The sequence below is a fragment of the Megalobrama amblycephala genome, linkage group LG20 (assembly GCF_018812025.1).
Source record: "Megalobrama amblycephala isolate DHTTF-2021 linkage group LG20, ASM1881202v1, whole genome shotgun sequence".
Taxonomy (NCBI): domain Eukaryota; kingdom Metazoa; phylum Chordata; class Actinopteri; order Cypriniformes; family Xenocyprididae; genus Megalobrama; species Megalobrama amblycephala.
The window spans coordinates 16000182-16016115 of record NC_063063.1 but is presented as its reverse complement, the minus strand read 5'-3'; the positions used below and the strand labels follow the sequence as shown (position 1 = coordinate 16016115).

Genomic DNA, 15934 nt, shown 5'->3' with positions numbered 1-15934 from the left:
TATATAACAACCAATATTAATAAAAGGGTTCAAAAGTTGTGTGGCAGCACTACAGTAGTCACACAACAGCTGTAGAAATCCACTAATTCCATCCGTCCTGCTATTCCCCAGAGTTTCATCCACACGTCACGGCAATCTGTGTGTCTGCCGTCAAAATGATGTCCTGCCTTATGTCCCACATATGAGTAGCATGTCAGTGTCTAACTGCTGCAGCCCTGAATCAATTTAGAGTTTTTAAAAACAGTGACAGTTTGACTTTTCAAAAACCAAAAAAACTAGAGATGGACCATGATGGTCGACTAGTCAATCAACAACCAAAAAAAAAAGAGATAAGACTGTCAACCTCACAAATGGACTAATTTGTGAGGTTGACAGTCTTATCTCTTTTATTATTATTATTATTATTATTATTATTATTATAATATTATTATTATTTTTTTTTTTTTTACCTTTTGTAGTTTTGATATTTTTAGCATGCGGACAATGCACTTTTACCACAATTGCTGTGGCAAACTCTTTAAAGGTGCCCTCGAATGAAAAATTTAATTTATCTTGGCATAGTCAAATAACAAGAGTTCAGTACATGGAAACGACATAGTGAGTCTCAAACTCCATTATTTCCTCCTTCTTATATAAATCTAATTTCTTTAAAAGACCTCTGAAGAATCTCAACATAACACCGACTGTTACGTAACAGTCGGGTTGTATGCCCCCAATATTTGCATATGCCAGCCCATGTTCCCAACATTATGAAAGGCATTAGACAAGGGTAGCCAGTAACGTCTGGATCTGCACAGGTGAATCAACAGACTAGGTAAGCAAGCAAGAACAATAGCGAAAAATGGCAGATGGAGCAATAATAACTGACATGATCCATGATATCATGATATTTTTAGTGATATTTGTAAACTGTCTTTCTAAATGTTTCGTTAGCATGTTTCTAATGTACTGTTAAATGAGGTTAAAGTTACCATCGGTTATTACTGTATTCACGGAGACAAGAGACAAATTTTCATTTTTAAACACTTGCAGTCTGTATAATGCATAAACACAACTTCATTCTTTATAAATCTCTCCAACAGTGTAGCATTAGCCGTTAGCCACGGAACACAGCCTCAAATTCATTCAGAATCAAATGTAAACAATATAACAATATACAATACTCACATAATCCGACACATGCATGCCACATGCATGACGAACACTTTGTAAAGATCCATTTGAGGGTTATATTAGCTGTGTAAACTTTGTTTATGCACTGTTAAAGGCAAGCGCGAGCTCCGTGGGCTTGGAGCACGAGAATTAAAGGGCCAGTAGCCCTGAATCGGCTCATTTATAATGATGCCCCAAAATAGGCAGTTAAAAAAAAGAATAAAAAAAAATCTATGGGGTATTTTGAGCTGAAACTTCAGACACATTCAGGGGACACCTTAGACTTATATTACATCTTGTAAAAAAAAAAAATGTTCTAGGGCACCTTTAAGCCGTTCAACCATATACATTCAGACAAGACAGGATATGCCAACCATTCAAATGTTTGGGGTCAGTAAGATAGATTTTTTTTATATATATAAAAGAAAGTAATACTTTATTCAGCACGGATGCATAAATTGATCAAAAGTGACAGTAAAGACTTACATTGTTATAAAAATCTATTTCAAATAAATGCTGGTTACACTTTATTTGGTTACACTTTATTTTAATGGTGTCCATGTTACAGTGTAATTATACATTGAAGTACTGAGTAATATTAATTAACAACATGTACTTACTATAGGGTCAGGGTTAGGCTTAGGGTTTGGTTTAGGGTTAGTTGCCTGTAATTATGCATAATTTACTGTTATTACTAACTTTCACTGTATTGTAGCGTCTTTAAAATCAACAAAAAAAAAAAAAAAAACAAACTTCTTTAATCGGCAATATACTGTTGTAACTTGACTTAAGGTGGCATTCAGGTGGAAAGCATTACATAGCAACATGCTTGTGGTGATAATCAGATGAAGCAGCGTGTACCGTTTTAAATATCAGCAAAGTTGCTGATTCCCTCAAGTCATATGAACTCAATCATGTGGGTCACTGCTTCAATTTCATTGTTATTCTAACTCTTTCCAACAACGATGGGCGCTTCACATGTGGTGTACCTTCTCCTTGTGTGTCTGTGCCGATCCACAGATGAATGAATACAGAGAGCACTGATGTGTGGTGGGGTGGCAGAGTGCCTCTGGAAGCTGTTCTCCAAAAAGAGCCCTAAATAAATCATTCATCTCCTAATGACTCCACACAGCCTCTGAGGGCCCATAGAGACGGTCACACACAATACTCACCCGAACTCTCACCGAAGGAATGGGGTTTTGTTCTCACACAAACGCTCCCAATCATCACGTTAATGACTCGTACAATGCTCCAAACCTCAAATGCGCCTTTGATGGTACACACACACACCCTCTCATGTGCACAAAAAGGCTCAGTATGAACTTTGAGCTAGCTGAAACTATTGGACCGTTTCTTCATGTGGACTTTGCATAACCTTCAATATGTTTGTTTATAGAATAACTTTAAAGTGTTGTGGTTTGGATACAAGACATTCATTAATACATGCTCTCTAGAATGAGGTTATGACCTTTTGTATGGCATTTAAAAGATTTGTGTTAAATTAATGAACCCATGCTAACTTCTCTTCAACTATCCTCTACACTTTTGAGTAGATGATTAGTAAATGTTTAATGCTATATCTCCACCTGGTGGTTACAACATGCAAACGTATGCAAACTACAGGGCTCAAGCATTAAGCATTATTTTGCAGCTTTGGTTATAATAATAATAATAATAATAATAATAATAATAATAATAATAATAATAATAATAATAATAATAATAATGTTTGCAGCTTTTACTTGCCTTGTGAGTATTTTCACTGGCACCACAACAAAAAAAATTATTTCTAGAAATAATTAAAAAATAAAGTAAAAATAAATGTTTTCTTTGCATAAAAATGTGTTGCAGTATATTATAGCATTCTATGGTAAAATTATCCTCTTTCTCTAATTTTTCATGTCTCTTTGCCTTGTTCTATCAGATCGTGTTACGACTGAGAGGACTCCTGGAGGAACTCGCTCTTCTTGTTGCTCAGGTATGTGGGTGTCTATGCGTGGGAAAATGTGTGTGTTGTCAGTAGGAAGGTGTTTGGTGGTGAGCTGATAAGTGCAACATGTACAAGCTGCATTAATGAGTGAAAGCATATTTACACAAATTAAAACTGATGTGTTACAGTTTTGATGTTTGATGTTTAGTTAAAGTTAAAACTACTTAGCCTATTGTTAAAAGAAAGCTACTGTAATGAAATATTAAAATAGATGTATATAAGAATAAACGACTACTTTTAAATAGCCATCAATGGAGAAAACTCGCAAAATGTGTAGTTACAATCTACCGGCAGGGGCTAATGGGGCTATGCTAGCCAGACAAATCTTGACTACATGCTAATGAATCCTTTGCAGTAGACTAATGAAAAATAAATGTTTCACACTGTTAAAGGTGCTAAAGAGGGTGTTTTGTTTTATACATTTTTGCAATATTACTTGAAACTGTCTTTACTAAATGATAAAAGACTATTTATTAGGTGCACTGAAAGTAATAATATTAACATAAATAATCTGTGCACGAGGTAGGGCCTTAAAAACATCAGCCAATCGTTTACGCGATCATCGCGTAAACGATTGGCCCTCTGGCTTGTCAATCACTGCCGTGACGGTCCTTGTGAGAGACGTGCACGGACTGGCCCTCTAGCTTGTCAATCACTGCCATGATGTTCCTTGTGAGAGATGAGCGTGGCTGCGCGCTCCAGTAACTTTCCACACTCCAGAGGCGCTGCATGCAATGTTTTTGTCAGGAGACAGGAGTAACAACTGCAGATTATGAGTTACCTGCGGTGAGTCCGACATAATGAATCCAAAATACACGACACAGCGAATGCCGGTGGTAAACACTCGTGCACGAGTTTTGGGAGGCGTTCCTTTGAAACGAGCTGTGAAGGAGGGGGGTTGTTCTTACGCATGCGCTCATTTCAAAAACTCAGTAACAGCCTTTGGATTCTCAGTCGACGAAAAAATCCTCTCTATCACCTTTAAAATCCGCAAAAAAAAAAAAAAAAAAGTTATAAAGTACATCCACATTTTGATTTGTGTCAATAGAGAAACATACTTTTTGCCTTCATAACTGTGTGAGATCTTCCAGCAGAGGCTCACCAGCCAATCACTGACTCCTTGGGGACGACATAGCAACAGATAAGCTCATAGCCAACCAAGTGACTTCATTTTATTATAGTTTTAGCAGACACGCACTCAGTCTGCCTTATGATTTGTTACTGGCACGTGGCAATTTGTGTTCCAATGTTTCATTGTATGAAATCAGGGGAGCGTTTTGTAGTTTTCCATATAAACTGGAATTTACACTTTATGGATAAACTCCTACCAGGCCGTCTTGACCTTGCTGTATGTGAGCATTGACAAATGGTGAGAAAGGTTTACTTAGAATGTGCGAATGTGACTACCAGACAAGATTTAAGATGCATCCTTTTTTAGGTGTACATATCGAAGTCCCCTAAATATTCATTCCACAAAATGTAGCAGAAGAGCAATTAGTCATATATAGTGCATTCAGATGACAATTCAGCAGTTAAAAATGCAACCAATGAGTCAGCATAGCTGAATTTAGCCCTACCTGCTCTTATTACAGTACAGATGGTGCACAAGTCTCGGGTAGTCCTTTGTCATAATTCACTTTCTAATACACCAGCTTTAGAGCTTTAGAGGCTCATTCAGTCCCACGTATGTGCTGTAATACTCATGATTTACTCATCTACAAGACTCTTAATGCACCTGCAGAAGATTCAACAATCTCCTGGTGCCCTTGATTCACAGATTCACCTTTTCTCCATGAAGCAATGATGCTAAATTCTATTAGAGACCATATTGATTTCTTCTAATAATCAATCCAATATTTTTAATGCATAATGTCCTGGTGTTTCTCTTGTGGTCTGTGCAGAGAATGTATCAAAACTACAGTTGCATGCCAGTAATATAAGTAGCTCAAATGCAAAATGGCAATTTTTCTTTTGCCATATGTGTAAAACACATGGATATTCTGGGTTCAGTACAAGTTAAACTCAATTGACAAATTTTTTGAGGATGTGTAGCATTTATGCAACTATTGGCTCTACTTCTATAAGACCTCTATACTTCTGTTTTTACAAGCACAACGGTACATTTGAGCACAATTAAGGTGTCTTAAGAAACATTTTAAAACACAAAAATAACAGAAACAGTGTAGGCGGACATAAAAATAGTGCACACATTTGTTTCATTAGTTTGTAAGTGAATATCCACTTCATCTGTTTGTTCTCTGTGTTCTTAAGTATCTTGATACTGTCTGTTTTATTGCCTAAGAAACTGCTTTAGATGATTAATTGAGAAAGCGATCTGAATGAATAGTGGTCTGACTCAAAAGAATGATTATTTACGAATGATTGCCATCGCCATTTCAGCCAACAGAAATAGCAGAGCTCATGGTACGCCCAGTTGTACTGTTGCCAGCTCCACTGACCCAGAAGTGAATGGGTGGCCAATCTATTTAAATACTTGCTGTTTCAATAAAACAGCCAAAAGACATAAACAATAAGCATATTAACATGATTTTAGTGTGAAGGGAAAAAAAGCTTACTAACCTTTTAGTTGTAAAGATGTAACCATTTTTATATCCTGTGTTAAAATACAGTTTTTCAGTTGCATTGCTTTACTGCTATTTACAAATCCTCTCCTGTGGCCTCATGGGATAGTGAAGTGTCCATAACGTGCACACTTCAGAATCTCGCCGGAAGTATTAGGTCATCCGGGTACTTTTTGTCTACTCTTTTGAGTATTTTGAATTCATACATATTACTCGTGTGACATACTGTTTTTGTACTGTATAGTAGGAAATTATGTAATTTCGGATGCAGACTAAGATATATAGTTCCTGTTGTGCTGCTTCCCCTCATGCTCACCTTTCCCTTGACTTGTGTATAAGTGCAAAAGTGTGTTTGTGGTTTGCTCATACTTCCAGAAGCGGACCAGCACTAATATTAGTCCAAGTGTTTTATTGACTGGAAGACTAAATTTCTCACTGTATGAAGTTTACAGACACATAAACACGCTTGTGCTCATTGGAATAGTGCGTGGTGCATGTGCTCTTAAAACAGCATGCGCACACCAATGATACGCCATGCGTTTTATAACAACACGACTGCCATGAGTCAGTCACAGGCAGGAGTTACAGGACTAAAGGGAAAGAGAGCAAGATTGACAGAAGGGTCAACAAAGAGAGGAATAAGCAGAGGAGGATAATGTAACAAAGAAATTGAGGGGGAAATGTGTTAATTTGACATCAAGTTATTGTTTCATGTGTTATTGTCTATTTGAACTCTCTCTGATCTTGTGGGGATTGTGATATGTGTAACATGTAATCTCTACAGTGTTCCTGCTGTCTGTTTTTTTTTTTTTTTTTTTTTTTTTTTAAACAATTTTTGTGTGTTAAACCGTTTTACCTCTGAAACACAAGTCTCGTTGCTCCTCTTCTGTCTGTCTTTTTGGTTCAAATTGCAGTCAACCTAATAGCTGCATTTTGTAAATAGTAATTGGTTGTAATGTCACCATTAGATGGCGGCAGTGTGCTTTACGATTATCACATAGCAGCGTATGATTGAATCTCCAGCATACCTTTCATTGCAATTAGGTGGTGTTTTTTTTTCTTTTTTTTTTTCTCCATAAGGATTCTTGTTCCACAAACCTGATACTGTGTGATCTATATAGAGGCAGAGCAAGTATGGTTGCCCCCACCTTCCTCTTTCCATCTCTCAGTTTTTCATTTGTTCTTTCAGGCCACTGGTTACAGGTCTTTGGGGTGACATAAAGGTTTCAGGTGCTTTTGGTGCCGCGGCACGGATCCGGGCAGGCACAGGCCCCTGGACGGAAAAAGCAGAAATTGGAATTGATTTCAGGAACATTTGGGGGCTAATGTATCTCTGTCTCTTTCATTCTGTCCCTTTGTTTCTTCTTCTGTTCCTTTGCATCACATCTTCCACCTTTGAACTCATTAGATATTGCAAAGTGGGTCCATTTTGTAGGGCTTATCTTGTTAACCTATTAATTGTATATGCATTCTCAAATAAGATTTTCAATATTTTATATTTGTTGCTTTTGTCTTTTTATAGATTTGCCAATGACATAACCAAGGGTTTGCAGACTCTTCCTGGGGTCGAGTCGCCCAACCCCAACGCTGCTGGATTGTTGTGGTAACGTTGTGAAGTTGAAAGGAAGCTGATTTGCTGGTCATCATGCCAGCCCTCTCCACCAGAACTGGCAGTGAGATAGGTACCTCATCTTACTCCCTACACCTTATTGTATATGGCAGTTAGGTCCAGCAAGCTTGCCTAAATGTCAACTTCTTGCTTATAAAACCATTTAATGTTTATTTTTAAAAACCATAACACACCAACAAACATATATTCACTGATTACTAAATATAATCATCACAGATGTATGAGATCTGTATGTGTACGAGTCACGCATCTAACTTGTACATTCATCCCTTTATGAAAAGTTAGGGGTTGGTAAAGTTTTTTTTAATTTATATATTTTTTTTTTATAAAGAAGTCTCTAATGCTTGCCAAGGTTGCATTAATTTGATTAAAAAATATAGTAAAATATTATAACAATTTTAATGTATTTTAAAGTGTAACTTTTTTCCTGTGATGATTTTTTAGCAGTCATTACTCCAGTCTTCAGTGTCACATGATCCTTCAGAAAATATATATTAAAGCTGCAGTCCGCGATTTTTCCTATTTTTCGGACATCTCTGTTTGAAACCTGCAATTGCAGTCATAATGCGGAACAGTTATGTGTACGTGAGTTGTGCATCGGCACAGCTCGTCAGCACGGATGAATCTAATGCTTGCTGTCAGTCACCGCACCGGTGTGGATATTGTATTTCAGAATTACAGATTCTACGTCTTGAAAGTATGACCAATATAAGAATTTTCACTGGAAAATATCATTTGAACAAGTAAGTAACATTTCTGCCACTTTTGTTCTGACCAACTGAGGAAAAAAGCATTAGGCCTACAATAAATTGCGCTGCCAATGATGATTTAAATCTAATGATCGCTTAGCTTGGATCATGCCAAACCGTGCAAATTATTATTACTGTTATATTGTTCTCAAATTGTTAATGTTAACAACATCAGCACTGTGTGATGCGTTACCTGTAGATTTCAATTTCTGTAGCCACTCCACAGTCCAAAGTCTTTTGCTTTTGACTATGAGTGAATCTCCAGTTATCACTGATGATTGTCATTTGGACCTTTCTGGATTACAATCCGCCATCAAAATGATAAGTTTAATTATTTCAGCTGCTGTGAGAAAAGGCTATAAATGATCTGCTACAAGCAGCGTCCTCACGTGATAAAACCGACTAGCCTGGACTCCTTCCTTTCTGTTTACGGACGTGATGTAATGACGCAAAGACGAACTGCTGCATGCTCGAATTTCCTGCGGATATCCACCATGTCGCTCTTATTATAAAACATTATTACAAGCTGGTTATGTACTTGATTTATGTACTTTGAAAATTGATTTTTGGATCATTTTTAACCAAAAAAAGTTACGGACTGCAGCTTTAATATACCAATTTGGTGCGCAAAAAACATTTCTTATTATTATCAATGTTGAAAATGGTTGTGCTGCCTAATATTTTTGTGAACATTGTGATACCTTTTTTTTTTTTAATGTATTCTTTAGGGGTGCAATAATATTTTGTCACAGTATATCGCAATACAAAAATGCAACTATGTATCGTGGATGGTGAAAATATGTATTGTGTATCGTTCACACAAAATAAAAATATCTGTGTTAGAAAAATTCTAATTTTAGTGTCAGTACTACATTAAAGGCGCCCTAGAACCAGTTTTTTTAACTGCCTATTTTGGTGCATCATTAACTATGCACAGATTCAGGCTGCCCCTTTAAATCGTGCACTCCCTGCCCCCCTAGCTCTCGACTATAATACAGTGCATTTACAAAGTTCACACAGCTAATATAACCCTCAAATGGATCTTTACAAGATGTTCGTCATGCATGCTGCATGCATGCGTCGAATCATGTGAGTATAGTATTTATTTGGATGTTTACATTTGATTCTGAATGAGTTTGAGGCTGTGCTTTGTGGCTAAAGCTAACATTACACACTGTTGGAGAGATTTATAAAGAATGAAGTTGTGTTTATGAATTATACAGACTGCAAGTGTTTAAAAATGAAAATAGCGACGGCTCTCTTGTCTCCGTGAATACAGTAAGAAACGATGGTAACTTTAACCACATTTAACAGTACATTAGCAACATGCTAACGAAACATTTAGAAAGACAATTTACAAATATCACTAAAATATCATGGATCATGTCAGTTATTATCGCTCCATCTGACATTTTTCGCTGTTGTTCTTGCTTGCTTACCTAGTCTGATGATTCAGCTGTGCACAGATCGTTAATACTGACGTTAATAAGACGTTAATACTGGCTGCCCTTGTGTAATGCCTTGAACATGGGCTGGCATATGCAAATATTGGGGTCGTACATATTAATGATCCCGACTGTTGCGTAACAGTCGGTGTTATGTTGAGATTCTCCTGTTCTTCGGAGGTCTTTTAAACAAATGAGATTTACACATGAAGGAGGAAACAATGGTGTTTGAGACTCAGTGTATGTCATTTCTATGTACTGAACTCTTGTTATTCAACTATGCCAAGGTAAATTCAATTTTTGATTCTAGGGCACCTTTAAACTACTATATAGAATGTTGATTATAATGTATAATAATGCAATGGGGGAATATTTGTGGGTCCTGATTATGCCAAATGTCTTATGATAGCAGTAAAAGTGGGTTACATTATTTTAAATATATCTAGTCAGTGACGAGCATATTCGTCTAAAATAGCTTTTACCATATGTCATATCTTGACATGAGGGTGTCGATACACCCCTAGTATTCTTTGAATAGAATGTTTTTACAAAATTATTATTATTTTTTTTTAAATAGCATTTATTTTTCTGTCACTATTGATCAATGGAATGTATCCTTATACACAAATGTACTCTAAAACACACACTGAGTCTCTCTCTCTCTTTTTTTCTTTTCCTTGCCCAAATCCCTCACTCTCAGTCTCATTTCCTTTATAAAGAATGGATTACTAAGTGAATGTAATCTATTAGAAAATAATGCCTAGTTGAGGTATAAAAGTCTGATGGACGATCGTAAGATTGCTGGGAGACATGCGGTATGGTTAGGTTACGTCTGCTGTGCGCGATCCTGTCTTGCCCAACAGGTTTTTAATGAACACTTTGAACGCCCAGTAAGCCACTGTGGATCTGATAGATTAGAACCATTACATACCTCACGTCAAGATGTGTGCAAGCACTCGTGTGTCGTTATGCCACTGCTCTTGATGTGTTATTGGCTGCTATACTGCTGTTGGACATATGACATAAACCCTTTCTCTGTCTGTCTCACACACACACACACTTTAAACGTCCCATTCATAAGGCAGGAAATTGAGATTTAATCACCAAAGCCTGCTATAAAATTGATCAAGGATGACTGCCACTAAATTATTAGCTTGTTTTTGGCTCGCATGATCAATGCATGTCTATTCTTTCTCTCTCATTAAACCTCTCCTCCACACAGTGTCTGTTCTGTTCTAGTCTCATTCCTCTGTATGGACATAAAATGCTATTCTTTTACTCCATCATGTATCCTGTTTTTTTGTGTGGGTGTTTTGCTTCCTGGTGGCATTTGATTTCACTACCCTTGGGTGTCCTTGGACTGACAGACCCATCCACCCACTACCTGTAAAATGTGTATGTGAGAGAAAGAAACTCTGGTGTTGATGTCATATGATAAATTACTGTAATTCCTCTTGCATCAACTGCAAACTCAATCATCCTGTTCACTTCAGCTCACATCGACAAAGCCAGAAGTTATTCTCTGTCTCCCAAAAAGAATACCATCAAAAAGCCTTAAACATGCCTTCATCCCTTGCTTTTATGTTATCAATAGATTACTTTTTTCTTGACTGATTTGAGACAAAATGGGTGACTGTCTAACCCTGTCCTAATTGCAGTTAAGTTCTGTACCATTGATTGATTGGTTGGTTGATTGATGGATTAAAAAACAAATTTAAAATAAACAAATATTAATTAAAAAAATTATTTACATTTTTAAATTATTTTAACCTTTTATTTATCCCTTTTTTGTTATATTTTCATGTTTTATTTTAAATCTAAAATAAAAAAAACATTTATTTGTTAAATGTATTATTATTTTATTATTTGTATATTTAAGTATTTTATTTCCTTTTTTCCTTTTTATTTTTTTATTTTTTATTTTTTATTTTTTTTTTTTTTTTTTTAATAATTTTAATTTATATTATTATTTTCATAAACAGTGAAAAGACAGATAATTCAGCGAGTGCTTCGGTTCTCAGAGCTGCACTCCCACCTGTCTTCCGCACAGTCTGTTTGCCTGATCACTTTGAATCTGCCCTTTGATTGGAGCATCGTAGCCCCCTGCTAGGTTTTTACGAGTCGTATGAAGTTTTACGGTGTTATTCTGGGCCGGCCTGCTGCTCCAATTACGTTAACACTCCCCAAGGCATCACTAAAAAGATAAGAGCGCCAGGTAGGCTTGAGAGAGACAAAAGGGGACATGTGGGAAATTTTTAGGACAGAAGTTTTTTAGCAGATAAGTCTGCTCTAATGGAGATGAATGCATGTGTGTGTGACAGGTTTTATGCATGAAACTATCTGAGCAGGTATTCTACTTGAAACTGGAATTGTTTTTTGATTAGTGCGTGTATGTGGAAATAATATTTCCATCAGTCCTGTTTAGGAACAAGTGTATGGTGTAATGATGCTGTTGTCGGTAACGAGATCCATATTGAGCTCCATATTGTTTATCGTTCAGGTGCTGAGTCTCTCTTATGGCTTCAGCAGAGCACCGGCTGAATATGGCTGCAATGAGGGATATGACAGGAATGGCCATATTAAATTTCTTCTCGGCTAACAGTAAATTTTTCCATTCTGATGTCAAGAATGCAGAGCATCTGGGAGCAGAGGACAGAACGAAAGAGAGGGAGGGAGAGAGGAACGTTAGTAGCGGCAGCAGCATGCGCTTTGGGAGCACTTTATCGATTTCCAGCTATTTATCCTCCTCTTTTCCATCTCTCCTCTCTTTTTCTCTCTCTCTACTGCCACAGGGATGCAGAACTGTAACACAAGGATTTGTTGCCACTGGAATAGCTCCCTGTTTCCAATTACATCAGAATGAAAATTTCCACTTCATTTTACCAAATGCAGGAGAAAGGAGAGGGAGAAAAGAGGGAGAAGGAATTTCATTTATTTGTATTTTATTTTTATGTCCCTATTTTCAGAGGATAGAGATATCTGTCGCTGTCGACAAGCAGAGCGTGTTCAGTTCTGAATATCTGGTTGCTGGAATGTAAAAAGTGTCTGAACATCTTTATACACAACATCCAAAAGCTACAAATGAGCAATTTACATTTATTTTATTGTATATGCATCACAATACTAAAATGTTGCTAAGTAGTTGCTAGGGTGCTCTGGGTGGTGACTTACTAATCCAAGTCAAAAGAGCCAATCACTTTGTCTGTGATAATCTGGTGACGCATGGATCTGGTTCCTCTTTTAGTGTAGTAGCTACAGTTTCAGAAACCCAACTTTAAATTCAAGCTTGCCAGTTGTAGTTATTTTTCTGGTGTGATTGAGCTTTGATACTCTGATACAGAAATGAAACGTGTACTGTCACATGGAATCAGAATGTGATTGGACTGAATCTTTTCTACAGGTGTTCAAATGGCTGCTTCAGGATCACATTCCCTCCTGTTCTGTCTAATCTCAGTAAAATAACTGGGCTCCAGAGATTTCAGGCTCCAGAGATGCTCATTTGAGGAATGGTTTGACCTTGGCTACTGTGCCGCTAGATCAGAATGAAAAAATCTTTTTTTTTTTTCTTCTTTTTTTTTGTTGATAAGCACTTCATGGCTCCAGCCAGGAGGAAAAAACACTGGGAGCTACTGACTTAAAATGAAACATTTTGAAACCAAATTACTTTCTTTTTTTTTTTTTTTTTCCAATAAATTAAAATTACAATATATTTCTGTTTAAAATTAATTCTGTTCCTTTGAGCTTTCTATTATCAAAGAATCTTGAAAAACTGCATCATGGTTTACAAAAACATATTGAGCAGCAGAACTGTAGTACAGCAGTATATAGTGATTTCTGAAGGGTCATGTGACACTGAAGACTGGAGTAATGACTCCTGAAAAATTAAAATTAAGCTTTTCCATCACAGGAATAAATTGCGTATTAAAATATAAATATTTATTTTAAATTGTAATGTTTCATAATATTTACTGTTTATGATCAAATAAATGTATAAAACTTCTTTGAAGTACATTGAAAAATTGCAGTCCTCAAACTTTTGAATGGTAGTGTAAAGTTGTTTTTGTTTTTTTGAACACCTCTTACATGGTCTTTTACTGTATATTGCAACATATCAACATCCATCAGCAGGTATTTTGATTTAAAATTCACATTTAAGATTCACATTTGTAACCATTTAAATGGGTTAGTTCACCCAAAACTGAAAATTCTGTCATTAATTACTCACCATCATGTCGTTCCACACCCGTAAGACCTTAGTTCATCTTCGAAACACAAATTAAGATATTTTTGATAAAATCTGATTGCTCAGTGAGACCTCCATTGGCAGCAAGATAATTAACACTTTCAAATGCCCAGAAAGGTACTAAAAACATATTTAAAACAGTTCATGTGAGTACAGTGGTTCAACCATAATGTTATGAAGCGACGAGAATACTTTTTGTGTGCCAGAAAAACAAAAATAACGACTTTATTCAACAATATCTAGTGATAGTCGATTTCAAAACACTGCTTCATGAAGCTTTGAAGCTTTACAATTTTTTTTTTTTCTCGAATCAGTGGTTCAAAGCATGAAAGTCATGTGATTTCGGTAAACGAGACTTTGTTACGTCATAAGTGTTTCGAAGCGTTTTGAAATTTCGATGGTTGACTTTGGCAGTTTGACACACGCTCCGAACCACTGATTCGAAACAAAAGATTCGTAAAGCTTCGAAGCTTCATGAAGCAGTGTTTTGAAATCGCCCATCACTAGATAGTTGAGTAAAGTTATTAATTTTTTTTTTTTTTTTTTTTTTTTTTTTTTGGTCGACAAAAAGTATTCTCGTCGCTTTATAACATTAAGGTTGAAACTGTAGTCACATGAACTGTTGTAAATATGTCTTTAGTACCTTTCTGGGCATTTGAAAGTGTTAATTATCTTGCTGTCAATGGAGGTCTTATGGGTGTGGAATGACATGAGGGTGAGTAATTAATGACAGAATTTTTGGGTAAACTAATCCTTTAAGTTGCAGAATGGGGTACAAATTGTTTATTGCTAAAAGCAATTAGTAGGATGATGCAGTGTATATGTGCAGTACTGATGTATAGAAGTAGACACCATTTAGTGTGCGCATTCAGGTAAAAAGGTACAAAAGCTGTTGCTTGGGTGGTACCCTTTCAAAAGGTACACCTTTGTACCTAAAGAGTGCATATTAGTACCTCTGGTACATATTGGTACTAAAAGTGTACATTTTAGTACCTAAATGGTATATATTAGAACATTTTTAAAGGGTACTGTCCCAGTGACAGCTATTGTACCATTTTTTTTTTTTTGAGAGTGAGAGAGAGTGTCTGTGACTGTGTGTGTAATTGGAGTAGATGGTCCAAAACATGGGGAGATCCTGGGGAAGAGCTCTAATGCGGTGTTGTGGTTAAAGAGGCTGGAGCTGAGAACACTGCGATGAAATCCTGCAATGAACTCAGAATGCGTGTTTGTGTGCTTCATGCATATCGGCCGTTTAGACGCAGATACCCCAAGAACAGATCAAAGATAGTCACTACAACTGAGACTGTTATGTAGCCGGATAATTCTCTCTCTCTCTCTCTCTCTCTCTCTCTCTCTCTCTCTCTCTCTCTCTCTCTCTCTCTCTCTCTCTCTCTCTCTCTCTCTCTCTCTCTCTCCCTCTCCCTCTCCCTCTCCCTCTCTCCCCTCTACTATAATTTGTCAGCTCCGGAGGGCCTCTCTTTCTCTCTGTGGATGTAGTTTTTCTGTTTTAGGAGGTAAATCAAAGGGAAATGAATGGAAGTACGCAGAGTGCAGCTGTTCTTGTTTTCATTTTTCCATTCACTCGCTCAGTTTTCTCACAGACAGGCATGAACCATGTTTTTGAGTAGCACCTGAAATACTGACCCCTGAGGTGGTCTTATGCATGAGTGTGTATTTGCATGACATGTATATTGCTTCACAGAGTCAGTCTTTCTGCACTAGAAGAAGAGAAGTATGGCCCGGTGTTCATTTCCTGCTGCACAGCTCACTGAGACGAGTGTGTGTGAATCTTTTTGCACTATTGACTCTTGAACCCATCCGAACAAGACATTCAAAGAAAGCCATTTTACTGTTTCTTTTCAAAATGTGGCCTGTGTTGTAAATCTATTTGGTCTGGTTTTCTTCCAGTTGTCCTCTTCCTGGCTAGTGTGAGGCCAACAGGAGCCAGACAGGGAGCCAACGGAGCATATTTCCCATGCGGACAGCCTATATTGTGGCGTGTGTTTGTGTTTGTATGCGCTATCCTTGTTTCTTATTTTCTGAGTGCCTAAGAATATCTGTTTTGTTCCAGAAAACCATCACGTCTGCATGCATGTGTAGCGTTTGTGCGTGTCTGCGTGTATTGTGTTAACTCCAGACAGTT

General features: G+C 36.9%; 1 protein-coding gene across 5 annotated transcripts in view; it reads left to right on the top strand.

Annotated features, from left to right (window-relative positions):
- Positions 1-15934, top strand: part of mpp7a (MAGUK p55 scaffold protein 7a) — a 141656-nt gene that overhangs the window by 32086 nt on the left and 93636 nt on the right. For all 5 annotated transcript variants that reach the window (XM_048171693.1, XM_048171689.1, XM_048171692.1 and 2 more), the window contains 2 exons: positions 3077-3130; positions 7247-7406. In XM_048171693.1, the coding sequence (XP_048027650.1) occupies positions 7370-7406 (37 nt within the window). In that variant the 5' untranslated portion in view covers positions 3077-3130; positions 7247-7369. The remainder of the gene's footprint in view (positions 1-3076; positions 3131-7246; positions 7407-15934) is intronic.